At 38.0% G+C, this 15,316-nt stretch overlaps 1 protein-coding gene across 1 annotated transcript; it reads left to right on the top strand.

Moving 5' to 3' along the window:
• Positions 1-11,031: 11,031 nt before the first annotated feature.
• Positions 11,032-15,316, top strand: LOC136702053 (kelch-like protein 10). Its single transcript, XM_066676884.1, has 8 exons — positions 11,032-11,241; positions 11,957-12,446; positions 12,553-12,972; positions 13,069-13,266; positions 13,878-14,027; positions 14,596-14,712; positions 14,922-15,013; positions 15,161-15,316. Exons 1-8 carry the CDS (start codon positions 11,051-11,053, stop codon positions 15,288-15,290), a joined length of 1,788 nt encoding a protein of 595 aa, XP_066532981.1. The 5' UTR covers positions 11,032-11,050; the 3' UTR covers positions 15,291-15,316.

The following is a 15,316-nucleotide window of genomic DNA, read 5'->3' as shown; positions in this document are numbered from 1 at the left end:
ATAACTGTTTATAACAGTTACTCACAAAGTTACATCGAATTAACAATCGCAAATGTTATTAAATGTTTTTTCAGTACTTTTGTTCAGACCCTGTACGTTATCGCTGGCTACTGCAAGCAACATTTTCTGTTCCACCTTAACTTAGAAAACTGTTATTTTCTAGTGAAACACTAACAAAAAAAGTAGCAGCGAACTTTTTACCACTAGAAGCTACAGGCGCCTTAGACTTATTGAATATGTTAAAAGCTGTTGAAATAATTTATTATTTTATTTAGAGTCTGTGACCCACAAGCTTTTACTATTCTGCTTTTTTTACAAAACAACATGATCTTGTCTTTCTCTATAATCCTCACTGGACACACCTGTTAAAGCTTTTCTGATGAGTTCACCACAGCCTTTCTGTAAAGCCTTAGCAAACACCATTGGTTCAGACTGTGACTTCCATTATATAGAGCATCATTTATTGATCAAGCTTTTAGAAATGTAAATATTTGTGCATAAATAGTGGGTTATCAGTAATGTCCTGTTATTTTATCAATGATTATTTCTGTTTGATTAAATATAAAGGAATTTGCATCTATTAAATTTAAAATAAAACTATTAATATGAACTTAACAGCTTGACAATATGTTTTCATAAGTACAGTTAAAGGGAGCTTTACCCTTAACATTTTAAAAACATGACTCAAACCACATTGGTTTTGATGTTTCTGCGAGGAATGTCACAGGCTTGTAGTACAACATGGGTAATTCCCTTCATGAAAATCTCATCTGATCCAGACTTACAGGAGGGGCACATCAACTGAACATAAGGGGCACTCGTGAGCACCCTTGTTGAGGAAAATAAAAGAATTAGTACACTCTAATGCCTTGCACATTTAGGTGGGCACGCACAAAACGAGGGCTGTGAGGGTGCAAGACGTATAGGGACAGGGGTTTATACAATATTTTCCTTTATTTTTTAAATGTTAACTGGTAACAGATGAGGAGTGGCTTGTTATAAACTCAGTTAAAATGCCAGTGTCCATGATGGTATGAGGATGCATTAGTGCACATGGCATGGGTGACTTGCACATCTGTGAAGGCACGTTAATGCTGAATGACAAGTTTTGAAGCAGCATGCTGCCATCCAGGCATTGAGTTCTGGGAAAGGCCTTGTTTTCAGACAAATCCAGTCCACATTCTGTATACATTATAACAGCGTGAATGCTTAGTAAATGCTTAGTAAAACTAATCCAATCCCCACTGAAAACAATTGGTGCATTATGAAAGGAAAAATGTGCAGATGAAATCCTATAACATGCAAGAATCAGAAAGCAGTTCCATTTCAGAACTACCACAAATAGTCTCCTCAGTTCCCAGATGCTTACAGCGTGTGATTAAAATAAGAGATAATGCAACACACTGATAATCCCCGGTCCTTTTTTGGAACATGTTGCTGGCATCAAATTCAAAATGACCTAATATTTTTCAAAGAACAAACTATCAATTTCAAAATTTAGCATGTAATCTTTGTACTTCTTGAAATTAAATAAAGGTTTTAAGTAATTTGCCTGTCTTTGCATTTTATTTTTATTTTGCTGTTACATTTTGCACACACTTCAATCTCTGACATAATCCTCTCTGCTGGGCACTCGGCACTCTTCTGCTCTTCCTTTGGGGCCCAGAAAAGTGAACTTTCCCAAATCAATTTTAAACCTAAATTTAACCATCTGAAATCCTAAAGTGAAATTAAGAGATTGAAATTATATCCACTGAATAATAAATTTTTTTTTAAACAATGTTTTGGAAATAAATATGGGTTATTGGATATATTTTAATTGAATTTCTCCACTGTGATGATGTTATTTGTATGTGTAGAGAGCTCAAACTTTTCACTGTCAGAAAATACAAACAGTTTAAATTGCGCGCATAAAAAATATAAGCCATTTGTAATTCAGTAAGTATTCATTCAGTTATTTTAATTCATCCTGTTTTTTTCCAAAAACTTTTGTGACTGATATAATCCCATATGTTCTGTCTGCTGATGCTTTGCTGTAAACAGTTTTACAATGTGCCAGAGGGTAGAGACCTGTAAGAAACTAAGTACAAACTCTAATAAATTTTATTCAATATATTGAAAAATAAATGCATCATTTTCTACACTCCTGACAAATGGGTGTGGGTGTTGGAGCTTTATAATAATAATAATAATGAAAATGTGATAAAGCATTTTAAAATACCTGAATGTTCTGTAAGCACATGGATGTGTATGTGTAATTTTAGGATTGTGGTCTACGCATCCCCCTCAGTGGTTTTGTTGTCAAATGTGCATAGTTAGTGACCAGTGTAAAATGAACCAGAAAGTACTGTGACACTGAAATATTTTTACATGTATACTCTAACAGGTTATAGAAAGAATATCATTCATTTTAAGTGAGCATATATATATATATATATATATATATATATATATATATATATATATATATATATATATATTAATTATCTTTTATATATGCATTATAACAAATAAAACTGACTTCTGTATGAGTTTGTAGCATTCTCCTTTATAGGTAGTGCAATTACAGCTTCTGGTGTTTTTAAGTATGTTATTAGACTACAATTGTGTCTTGTTAAATTCACAGTTCTTGATAATAACCACAGCCTATGGTTGAATTAATGTAAATCACTTGGCACTGATTGAATGTTCACTAAATCAAAAAAACAACCATAAATCAATCATAAGCAATGCTTGATTGTATGTTGGTTTTGTGTTGTGTATGCATCTTAACATAACATTGAACCAATATGAAATCAACATAAAATCAATGTGTGCAAATAAATTAATTCTGATGTCGGAGATTAATGCTGATTCTACCATTAAGATGAAAAAATGTAATGTTGATTTAACATACTTTTGCTGTCTGGGAAGGGAGGGGTACAAGACCCTGCAAGTTCAACTAATCTTCAAACAATATTTTTTTCTAGTTTTATATTATTTAAAAAATGAAACATTGTGTTCTGCACCGAGTTGTATAGTACTTCTAACAATTGTTGCGCAACATTGGTGCAATATTTTGTGTAAAGTAATGTTTTATAAACGTTTTCTCAAGGAGTAGCACACTGGGATTAAGAGGAACTACTCGTATTTGTGGGGAATGTAGCTAGCTAGCTAACATGTTTTAGAAATATTTTGCGTCCAAATACTGGGTCTGCGCGGTTTAAAATATTTGAACTAATAATAGGATACAACTTTATCTCAAGGTAAGCTAAGGTATTGTATCGTTGATCGAGGGATGACATTTAACAAACGAGAACTTCATTGCTGCCGCCATTTTCAAAAATGTATTACAAATTACTGCTTTTGTCCATGGGCTGTAAATATATAGCGATATACAATGTAGCTAGCTAATACGACAAAAAAAAAACATTTTCTGGTTTATGTTAGTACTGTCAAACGCTGTTGTTTTTATACTGTGTTTAACAATGGCTCTGTTACCAGACTTGACTGTCATTACAGTCTAAATTTATATATTTGTAATACCTTGCTTTAATGAGAGAATAAATCAATGTAAATTGAAAAGGTGATGGCAGCATGGTTTCTTTATTGTTTTATTTTGTTTTTAAAAATATAAAAACTCTCACACACTCACACACACACACACACACACACACACACACACACGCACGCACCTGAACCACATGTAATTTTTAACAGCCATAGGTGATATGATGCTGAGGATTGCCATTCAATCGTGTGCATGGCCTTCAGAACCAAGGTATGCTTACTTCACCATTGTAGCACAGCATTCCTTGTAGGCACTTTTTACATGTAAGGGCAAAGTAAGGGAGCTGGGATATTCACCAGTGGCTTTCAGTCATCTGTTATTGTTGAGTGCTTTTGGCTATAGGTTTCCACAAAGCTTGTGGCTAGGTATTTCCATTAGAAGGAATGCCAAATACTCAGTGTCCTCTATTTGCTGGATTAAACTTCAATGCCTGTTGCCATGAATTCATCCAGTGCATCACTGATGTGTCTATCTTTAGACACATCTCACATAAGACACCAGAATTCATCAAAGGTGAGGACACCCTATTTTTGTCAAAAGCCTTTTAATTACATGCATGCACACAGCTCTAGTGCAAACTAAAAAACTGAACTTAACTAGAAAACAGAATACTCTCTGTGTAAAGTGAGGATAATGTCTAAATAAGGTTATAATATTAGCTGTGGCATTAAACTTTTATTTAATGAAAGACCATTTTTGTATTTATTTATTATTTAGCCTAGACTTACCCATACAGAACTGAGATTAGATTATTTGCCTGAGCAGATATTTATTTTCAGATCACAGGATAGGATTATAAGGGTTTGGGAATATGCTGTCATGTTTAGGAAATTCTCTCAAAATCCTCAATTACCTGGATTGACAAACCATGCATAAACCCACAAAAAGCTTAAATGCTACTTATAATAAAAAGGAATGTTACCTAAACCCTTGATTAGAACTGGTATTGGAGATATTGAAACATAAGATGATGCCAGTTTAATACTATTCTTTAAATTCTACTAGGTATATTATAGAATATGATCTATTATCTAAAAAATCAGGAGCAAGAGCTATGTCAGGCTGTAAATTCATATCAGTATTTTCTGATGTAGTTACACTAGGATGCCAAAATATTTTTTTTAAACAACCCAGAATGAATATTTGTGGGTTTTTTTTTTAAAGTATGTCCATGGAAATAGCCTTACGAGGCATATATTAAAGGGTTTAATTCAATTTGACAATCTGATATTTCCCCCTAAGTCAGGGAAATATAACAAAGAAATCTCATAATTATCCAAATTGCCTAGATGTATTCAGCAAGAACCATTTAGACAATTTGTCATACATGGCCTGCAATATATGTATTTTTTCCCCCTGTTTTTGGAATGAAACTGAATTAACACAGCAAAGCTTATGAAAAGTGAATCATTAGAAGCTGTGGGTTTGATTCCAGACCAGTATATATGGGCATCCTTTAAATAAGCGACCAGTTAACGGCAAGTTTGTGTGTGTGTGTGTGTGTGTGTATGTGTTTTCCATGCACTTACACATCCTTTAAAGTACTTTTCCTTAAAAGTCCTTAAAGTCCTTAGGCCAAAAATGAATTTTGTCTTTATAGGAAACCTTTCATTTAACCTGTACAATTTATTAATTTTTCAGGAGATACAAACTGGATTCCAAAAAATTTGGGACACTAAACAAATTGTGAATAAAAACTGAATGCAATGATGTGGAGGTGCCAACATCTAATATTATATTCAGAATAGAACACAAACCACAGATCAAAAGTTTAAACTGAGAGAATGTACCATTTTAAGGAAAAAATATTGTTTCAAAATTTCATGGCATCAACAAATCCCAAAAAAGTTGGGACAAGACCATTTTTTACCACTGTGTGGCATCCCCCCTTCTTCTTACAACACTCAACAGACGTCTGGGGACAGAGTTTATCAAGACCAGTTTATCAAGTTTAGAAATAGGAATGCTCTCCCATTCATGTCTAATACAGGCCTCTAACTGTTCAATCGTCTTGGGCCTTCTTTGTCGCATCTTCCTCTTTATGATACGCCAAATTTTCTCTATAGGTGAAAGATCTGGACTGCAGGCTGGCCATTTCAGTACCCGGATCCTTCTCCTATGTAGCCATGATGTTGTGATTGCTGCAGAATGTGGTCTGGCATTATCTTGTTGAAAAATGCAGGGTATTCCCTGAAAGAGATGACGTCTAAATGGGAGCATATGTTGTTCTAGAACCTGAACATAGTTCTCTGCATTAATGGTGCCTTTCCAGACATGCAAGCTGCCCATGCCACAAGCACTCATGCAACCCCATACCATCAGAGATGCAGGCTTCTGAACGGAGCGTTGATAACAACTTGGGTTATCCTTGTCCTCTCTGGTCCGGATGACATGGCGTCCAAGTGTCCCATAAAGAACTTCAAATCGTGACTCATCTGACCACAGAACAGTCTTCCATTTTGCCACACTCCATTTTAAAAGACTCCTGGCCCAGTGCAAACGTCTGAGCTTGTGGAGCTTGCTTAGAAACGGCTTCCTCTTTGCACTTTAGAGTTTCAGCTGGCAACGGCAGATGGCACGGTGGATTGTGTTCACTGACAATGCTTTCTGGAAGTGTTCCTGAGCCCATTCTGTTATTTCCTTGACAGTGGCATTCCTGCTTGAGGTGCAGTGACGTTTAAGGGCCCAGAGATCACGAGCATCCAGTAGAGTTTTACGGCCTTGACCCTTACGCACAGCAATTGTTCCAGATTCTCTGAATCTTTTGATGATGTTATGCATGGTTGATGATGATAACTTAAAAGTCTTTGCTATTTTACACTGGGTAACACCATTCTGGTATTGCTGCACTATCTTTCTGCGCAACAATGGTGGAATTGGTGATCCTCTTACCATCTTGGCTTCAGAGAGACACTGACACTCTGAGAAGCTCTTTTTATACCCAATCATGTTGTCAATTGACCTAATTAGTGTTAATTGGTCTTCTAGCTGATCGTTATATGCTCAGTTTCCTTTTTCCAGCCACTTATTGCTACTTGTCCCAACTTTTTTGGGATTTGTTGACACTGTGAAATTTTGAATCAACATATTTTTCCTTTAAAATGTTACAAAAAAATCTGTCATCTATGTTCTATTACGAATAAAATATTGACATTTGCCATCTCCACATCATTGCATTCAGTTTTTATTCACAATTTGTTTAGTGTCCCAACTTTTTTGGAATCCGGTTTGTATTTCTGAGTAAAGTTAATTTGATTTGAGATTATTCCTGAATACAGGCAGTTGGAAATAAATCCTGGAGAAGATTTTTACTTTTGCCACCTCTGAATTTTAGAATATTGTCTATCCATACTATAATCTGCATTTTTATCTCTTAGGAACTGTGAAGAGCTTTTTTAACCTTCAGCACTTGACCAGAGGTGAGTAAAGAAATCATTCTCACTCTGGTTCAAACCCTGTGTTAGGCTCCATGCGTTCACCTGCTAAGTATAATACTTATGTAGATCCATAACGACTACTGGTGTGTAGTATCCATATATAAAGGAGATAATTGAGTATTCGTAATTGGTCAAACCTCAATTTACAGGTAACCACGCAAATGTTTAGCAGAGCTTATCGTTTTTTAGTCTTGGCAAGCTTTCATAAATTCTGCAGAGTGAGCCTATAAACATACGAGGAAAAAGAGAAAAAAATAAATAATGAAATTAGCATAGATATGGGCTTAATAACACTCACTAAATGACACTTAGAACACTGACAATAAGAAACAGCAGTAAAGAGTAAATAAACAAGTATAGTGACATTTTGATGGTATCGCCAAATAAATTTTACAATTATTTAATAGGCCCTGTGAAGGACTGGCGGCCCCTCCAGGGTGTATTCCCGCCTTGAGCCCAATGATTCCAGGTAGGCTCCGGACCCACCTTGACCCTGAACGGGATAAGCAGTTACAGATAATGAATGACTTAATTTTTTAATAGGCAAGTCATCAATCATTTGTTAGTACATGAATAATATATATACCTGAAGAGAATGACCTAAGAAAATACCAAAATGCAAAAATGGAAGGATAAGGATAATGTCACAAGTACACAGAGAAGTACACCCATTTCCTTGGTAGCGGCTTGAAACAGGAGACATATAGTAGATATTATTATGTACATAGGCATAAGGAAAATAACATCTGGAATTTATCCAGCTTGCCTGTTAACAGCTTAAAAACAACGACATTCTATGTTACATGTAGTATTACATTTATATATTTTTTATATACTAAATTCTATAGATGTGATATTGTTGTGATATAAAAACTTTAAATATGAAATAAAATGTAAGCAAAAGAAAATGTAACAATAAACACACATAAATTACTCACAGCTGTATCTCTCTGCAGCCAGCAAACTGATGTTTTATAAATGACAACAGCACAGAAGCCTAAGTAGAGATTTGGAGGCTGCAGTTGCGACGCTACTAATTTATGACACAGCTTATATATAGTCTCATCAAAATGTAACAGCTTGTTAAAAGGCTTGATTTATTGAATACAGTCCTAGCTTTAAAGGTTGTTGCACAAATGTTTCCTTAGCAATATATGGTAAATGTTAAAAATACTTAATATACAGCATTTTTATAAAATATAGTTAAGCTTATTTCATTGACACATACATAAATTTACATACATATGCTTATGAGTGCACTTACAGTTCTGTGTTTAGTTAGAACTGTAAAAAAAGCTGTTACCAAGATGGCTGAATATATTTTGCTGACATGTTCATGAGCTAGCTATACTCTATATTACAGAAATCATAAGGAATCAGAACTAACTAACCAATCACCCTACACTGCTGTCATCTATTTAAACATTTGGTATCACAGATTGTAGAATTCAAAACATTTGCTGAACCATGTATGATGTACAATTCCCATGCATTTACCACACAGACAGACTGGAGCCTATTGATTTACGTTTCCTCTGTCAGTAGAGTTTGTTTAATTGCTATTGTGAAGAACTAGAATGCTGCATTAACTTGCCTATGCAATTGCCTTGTAGTGCAACAGATAAAGTAGTTACAAATGTAATACCTTTCAAAATGTGCATTCTGCAAATAATAGAGTTAATTCAGTTTGCAGAAAAAAAGCTGATGTCAGCATTTTTTTTTTCTTTTCTTGAGATTTTTTTTTTGTGCTCACGAACGCATGTGGGTGGGCTTAACTTAGCATTTTTTGCTTTTCCATTAGGCACATTCAGTACCTAGATTCACATGCTGATTTTTTTTTTGTTCCTGCTCACTCCAAGCTAGCCAAGTAGGGGCTAAATGTGATATGTAAACATTACAGTGAGTGCTGCTTGACCAGAGAGACCAACCTCCAGCACAAACTAGGCATTTGTAAAATCTCCATACTCCAGTAGTGAACACGTTTTTGTCTGACCCACACTGAAAGCATGTAAAATTACACCATTGTGTTTTGAAGCAGTTCAAACATTCCTTGGATTGGTGGACAATGAAAAGCTCTAGCAAAAGCTGGTTACAGAAACAAAGAACAAATAAACTACACAGATTTGTCTGAACTGATGCGTGGAGCCATGTTCAGTATTAATGGTATTAATGTTACAGCCGCTGCTGTTGTGGTTTCCAAAGCCTGCGGTTCCCATTAGTGTTTTATGATGTCCCTGGCTACATTTCGGCATGTGGAGCTGCTAATGAAAATGTTACCAGGAGATTGGAGGTATACACATTTTTCATACCATCATTGTACAGTCTCAAAATATTAACATGGTGTACAGTATTACTGTGGGGTGGTAGGGGTACTATCATACATATCTGAGAGTGCAAGTCCAGTGTTTTTGGTGCTAGGTAGTTCAGCCTATGAAGAGTTGTCCATCAGACAGTATGGTCAGTTCTGTATTTGTGTTCACACACCTCTGAGTTCTGTTGTGAAATTTGATACCCAAGTCTGTGCTACATATATATTTCTGCTCAGTTCAAGTTGGAGAGTAGGGGTGGGCTATATTTTAGGGTATTGTTGAAATAATAAACTTGGTGATATGACAGACTTTGAAAAGTATTTAAATAATTTCAATAACATACTGTTCCAACCAAATTATTTATTTAAGTATAAAAGTAACAATTTTAAACAGAATCAAACAAAAAAAAAAGAACTATATAAATGTGGTTATTTTATATGCAAAAGTAACATACCAAGGTTCTTTTTTGTATGAAAAACTGTAATAAATACCACAAATCAAAGGTGTATCAAATTAAGAGCATGCATATACACACCACACATAAATATTTATACAAAAAATTCTTTTAAAGATGTACTTTAAATATTCAAATAAATAATGAAACAAATACAAAGTGGATGCTATACTGAGTTAGTGTAGTCAATCTGTTTGGGTCAGAGATCACATACTCACTCTTGCCATTGAGCTCACCTTAGAGAACTTTTGACTTTCTTAAATTCAGCTGGGTGTTTCTGCTTGAAGTGGTGAACCAGATTAGTAGCTTCTTTGGGCGTTACAGGCTTTTATCATATTTTACATATTATTGTGGTTTGTTGTATATCTGAAATTTTGTGACCAAACCACCTCCACACTACCGTTGCTCCAATTTTGGAACATACTTCTCCACACAGTCACTTTTTGCTGTACTTGCTGCTGTGATTGACTCACACAATGAATATACTCCATATTATACATAACTATATGATGTTATTATGTAAACAAGTCAGAATATTGTAATTATCACAATATAGGTTTTTAAAATAATTTTTCCATGTGTACCAATATTATTGCAAAGGGACAGCCCTAGTTGACAGTCAAGTTTTGTAGGTATCAGTATGTCAAATTTTGCACCATTTAAGGTGGAATTGAAAGCTCAGCTGTGCATCCCATATTGTGTTTCTACAAAGATCATACACAATTTGTGCAGAGTAGTATGTTTGGGTTAGGTTTGTTCCAGCCTTGCACCCAGTGATTCCAGATGGGCTCCAGACCTCCACAACCCTTACCTGGGAAGAAACAGTGACATAAAAAATATATGAATTAATGAATGTCCAACTAGTAAGGTAATTTGGTCTGGTGTCCAAATACACACTACGGGAGCAGCATAGCGACAGACTGCTAGTCATTTTCTGTTGATATAAGTTGATTTGTAGTCACAAATCATGCTACTTAATAGGTTATGACAGATTCATCAGATCAATCACAGAAACACTCTCCGAGGTCCCCACACTGTACACAAACACCAGTGACATCACAACAAGCCCTGAACACACCCACAAGAGACAAATGTGGGTTGAGTGAGCGTACCGTAAGCCTCTCAGCCAATCACACTGCAGGACAGAAGGTGTAAGTGATGTCATACTGTGTCCACCAACAGCTGCCTGTGCAGTTCGTATCTTCTTTGTGAGGTCACACGAGGTCAGAATTCTGGAACTCTGGAATTCTGGTCTTGGTACAACAGTCGGGGTAAGAGTCAGTGTCCACCTGCGCTCATTATGGAGGAAGAGAATCAGAAGTCCCTCTCTGTTCAGAGGTGTATGGAGGAAAGGGTTATAAAGGTGGAGGCCTACTCCATCTTCAATGAACTTCGTCTGGAAGATGAGCTCTGCGATGCTGTCATCAAGGCTGATGGAGTGGAGTTTAAAGCTCACAAGCTCATCCTGTGTGGATGTAGCCCTTACTTCAGGTCAGAGTCAGAAACATAGAGTCTAGATCAGAGTTATTCAAATGTTTTCATCCTTGCCAGACTTTTCAGTACTACTAAACTAAAATGTGTTAATACTCAATATACTGCAGCATATGTATAAAAAATCAGGTGCAGAAGTTTTACTTTAACTGGCAAAACCAATGAAATGTAAAGCGTACATAAATAATTCGTTGATGTTGCTGATTATTTGGAAATAAAGCTGTCCATTTTGGAAAATTTGGTCCATTGACAGTTGAAAACACAATGTTAAATTACTTACCTGATGCAAAATTTTTTGTGTTTAAAACTGTAAGTGCTTTATTTAAAAAATATTTTTTTAGATATATTTTTATTTTAAACAATGTAGTCTTTACAATATTAATTCTCACTCACTGCATCATTCTGAATCATGGGAATGATTTATATTTTCAGACTCATCACCCCAGATCAAAATCACATTGCATTCACACTCATTGCATTATTCCTAATTCATTCATTATCTGTAACCGCTTATCCAGTTCAGGGTTGCGGTGGGTCCAGAGCCTACCTGGAATCATTGGACACAAGGTGGGAATACACCCTGGAGGGGGCGCTAGTCCTTCACAGGGCGAGAATGAATTTTCCTAAACATGAGAATGAAAATGTGTAAATCTTCTTCAACACTTCAACTATGCTCCATTAGTTCATGCAAATTATGCAAATTATTTTTATCCAGGGCCCTGTTCAGGAGCGACTGGAACCTGTTGGAGAAGCGAGAGTACAGCATTCCTGGTGTGTCTGCGGAGATGATGCGGATGATCATTGACTATGCGTACACACACTCAGTGGAGATCAACTGTGAGAAAGTGGAGGAGCTGCTAAAGGCAGCAGATTACCTGTTGGTGCCTGGTTTGAAGGAGGAGTGCTGCCGGTTCCTAGAGACACAGCTGTGTTTGGAGAACTGTTTCAGAGTGTGGACATTCGCTGAGACCTTCTCCTGCACCGAACTGCAGAGGAGCGCCAACCTCTTTGCTCTGCACCACTTCCCAGAGCTCGTCCACGTGTCTCAGGAGTTCCCACAGCTCTCGCTCTCGCAGCTCGAGAGACTGGTAGAAAAGAATGAGCTCAACGTCAAGCATGAGGAGACTGTGTTCGAAGCTATCATGTGTTGGATCTCACATGCGCCCGAGGAGCGGAAAGGATACATCAGTGTCTTACTGCCCAAGGTCAGAAATTTTTAGTTTATTATTGTTTGTAGAGGAAAAGCTTTGAGAATCACTGACTACTCACTCACTCGTCCATTGCATCAACACAGTTGTGCTGTGTGTTCAGGTTCGGCTGGGGCTGATGATGCCAGACTACTTCATGAATGAGGTGAAGAACAACCCCCTGGTGAAGAATAACAAGGAGTGCAGGCCCATCATCATCAACGCGCTTAAGGCTTTGTTCGACCTGAACATTCACGGACTGAGTAACAGAGACTTTAACAATCCACTGACCCGTCCTCGTCTCCCAAACAACATTCTTCTGGCCATCAGCGGCTGGAGTGGAGGTGGGCCCACCAACTGTATAGAGGCGTACGATGTCCGGGCCAACCGCTGGGTCAACGTGACAACAAACGATGAGAGCCCCAGAGCCTATCATGGCACAGCATTCCTCAATGGTTTCATCTACTGTGTGGGCGGCTACGATGGTGACATCTATTTTAACAGCGTCAGGAAGTTCAGTCCCGTCTCTGGAACTTGGCACGAGGTCCGTATTCACTCATCAAATGTGATACAGTGTGAAAATAGGCCGTGGTGGCCATTATGTGTAGAACTTTGTGTGCACATGTGTTTTTCTTTTCAGGTTGCCCCCATGTACTCTAGACGCTGTTATGTCAGTGTGTGTGTGATCAATGGCTGCCTCTATGCTATGGGAGGGTTTGATGGTTCCAACCGGGTGAACACGGTGGAGTTCTACAAACCTGACAGTAACCAGTGGACAATGATTGCACCGATGCATGAGCAACGAAGTGACGCTAGTGCGACCTCCCTGAACGGCAAGGTATATACACACACAGAGAGGCATGGTGATTAGTACACTATTACACTACATGGTTAAAGTTTAGCACTTTTTCTGAAATTAAAGCAACAGTAGGTGATATTTTTACCTGTTAAATTAAAGCTTGAAAATCATTGTGATGCCTTAATGGCCTGTAATATCAAGAATAGATCCTTAGTCATTGCTACGTGCAGCTCAGCACTGTAACTAAAAAAAACTGCATGTAACCACCCATCCTCCTTCCCTTCCCCCTTGATTTTAGGACAGTGCTGTAAATGTGAATAACACCCTGCAACTGACATTAAGCCACGTAAACAGAAGTGAGCTCTGGTACTGATCATTGGGATCATTAGTTTTGCATCCCGAAGTTACTGGATGGCTCTCTCCAGATAACACAGTGGCTGTTCCACAGTTCGGTGTGTTATACCCATCTAGTTCACACTTGGGGTTGAATGAAGTGATCTTAGTCTGATGGTGGCTGACTGACATTGTCATATATTCTGCATGAAATAGGTTTCTAGTTTAATCCAGCTGTATGAGGGCTTGAACAGTGAATGACTGATCTACCTGTACAAAGGTATATACAGACTGTGTGTGTGTGTGTTTATGTGCAGGTGTATATCTGTGGAGGGTTTAATGGTATTGAGTGTTTGTTTACGGCGGAGTGTTACAATCCTGAGACAAATCAGTGGAGTCTCATCGCTCCAATGATGAGCCGCCGTAGTGGAGTGGGTGTCATCGCCTATGGAGACCATGTCTATGCTGTATGTAACACACACACACACACACACACACACACTCAACTAGAGATGTCACAAGAACCGATATTTTGGTACCCAGTCGATACCAAAGTTCTGAAAATGATACGGTTCTTGTTTCCTGTGGTGCCGAAGGGCGAAGCTCTCAACTTCCAACACGTCTGGCATTTAAAGGGGTAGAGTACTGGCTTAGAAACAACATTAAACATTCATTCATTCATTCTCTGTAACTGCTTATCCAGTTCAGGGTCGTGGTGGGTCCAGAACCTACCCAGAATCTTTGGGCACAAGGAAGGAACACACCCTGGAGGGGGCGCCAGCCCTTCACCGGGCGACACACACTCACACATTAACTCTCACACTCAAACTCCTCACAGACAGTCACCCAGAGCAGGAGTCACCCACAACCTTCAGGTCCCTGGAGCTGTGTAACTGCAACACTACATGTTGTGCCACTTTGCCGCCCATAGCATTAAACAAAATAAACAAACAAATAAAAGCCCTAACAAATTAACAACGGACTTGCACCTTGTGAAAAGACTCCTGTAATGTCTGCGGTTCTTGGTGTTTGCAGGTGGGAGGTTTTGATGGAGCTAATCGTTTGAAATCTGCAGAGGCCTACAACCCCCAGACCAACACCTGGAGAGTCACCCCCCCCATGATAAGCCCTCGCAGCAACTTTGGCATTGAGGTATACACACACACACACACACACACACACACACTGCATTTCAGTGTTATCAAGATTCTCGCTCTGAATTAGACAGACAGAGGCTGTTCCCCTGTGTAGGTTCTATTTTATTCCAATACCCTCCAATTTGTGGGTGTGTATGCTCACTCCCCTTATTGTGTGTGTGTGTGTGTTTGGGTCTCTCTCTCTCCCTCCTCGATTTTCTCCAGGTGGTTGATGACCTGCTGTTTGTTGTCGGAGGATTTAACGGATTCAGTACCACGTCTGATGTGGAGTATTATGATGAAAGACTGGAGGAATGGTGGGTTCCCAGCCTTTTTCTCTAATGTGTACAAGAAGTAACAGAGTGAGTGTGTGAAACTGTCCACAGATAAAAGTACTAGATGAATACTGTCCCTCCTGTGCGCTGGTGAAAATGACTGACTGCTCTGTAACCCACCCTCCTCAGGTCTGAGGCCCAGCACATGGAAATCAACCGAAGTGCTCTTAGCTGCTGTATTCAGCCTACTCCACTCAGTGCTCTGATCAGACGACCACAACTGCAGCTCCCTGCCTCCAATGACATCGAAACTGTCTGACACAGTTCAAATCACAGTAAAATTAA

This window comes from Hoplias malabaricus, chromosome 7 (genome assembly GCF_029633855.1).
Source record: "Hoplias malabaricus isolate fHopMal1 chromosome 7, fHopMal1.hap1, whole genome shotgun sequence".
NCBI lineage: Eukaryota > Metazoa > Chordata > Actinopteri > Characiformes > Erythrinidae > Hoplias > Hoplias malabaricus.
Note: the sequence above shows the minus strand (reverse complement) of the source record. Positions and strands in the feature narration are given on the sequence as shown.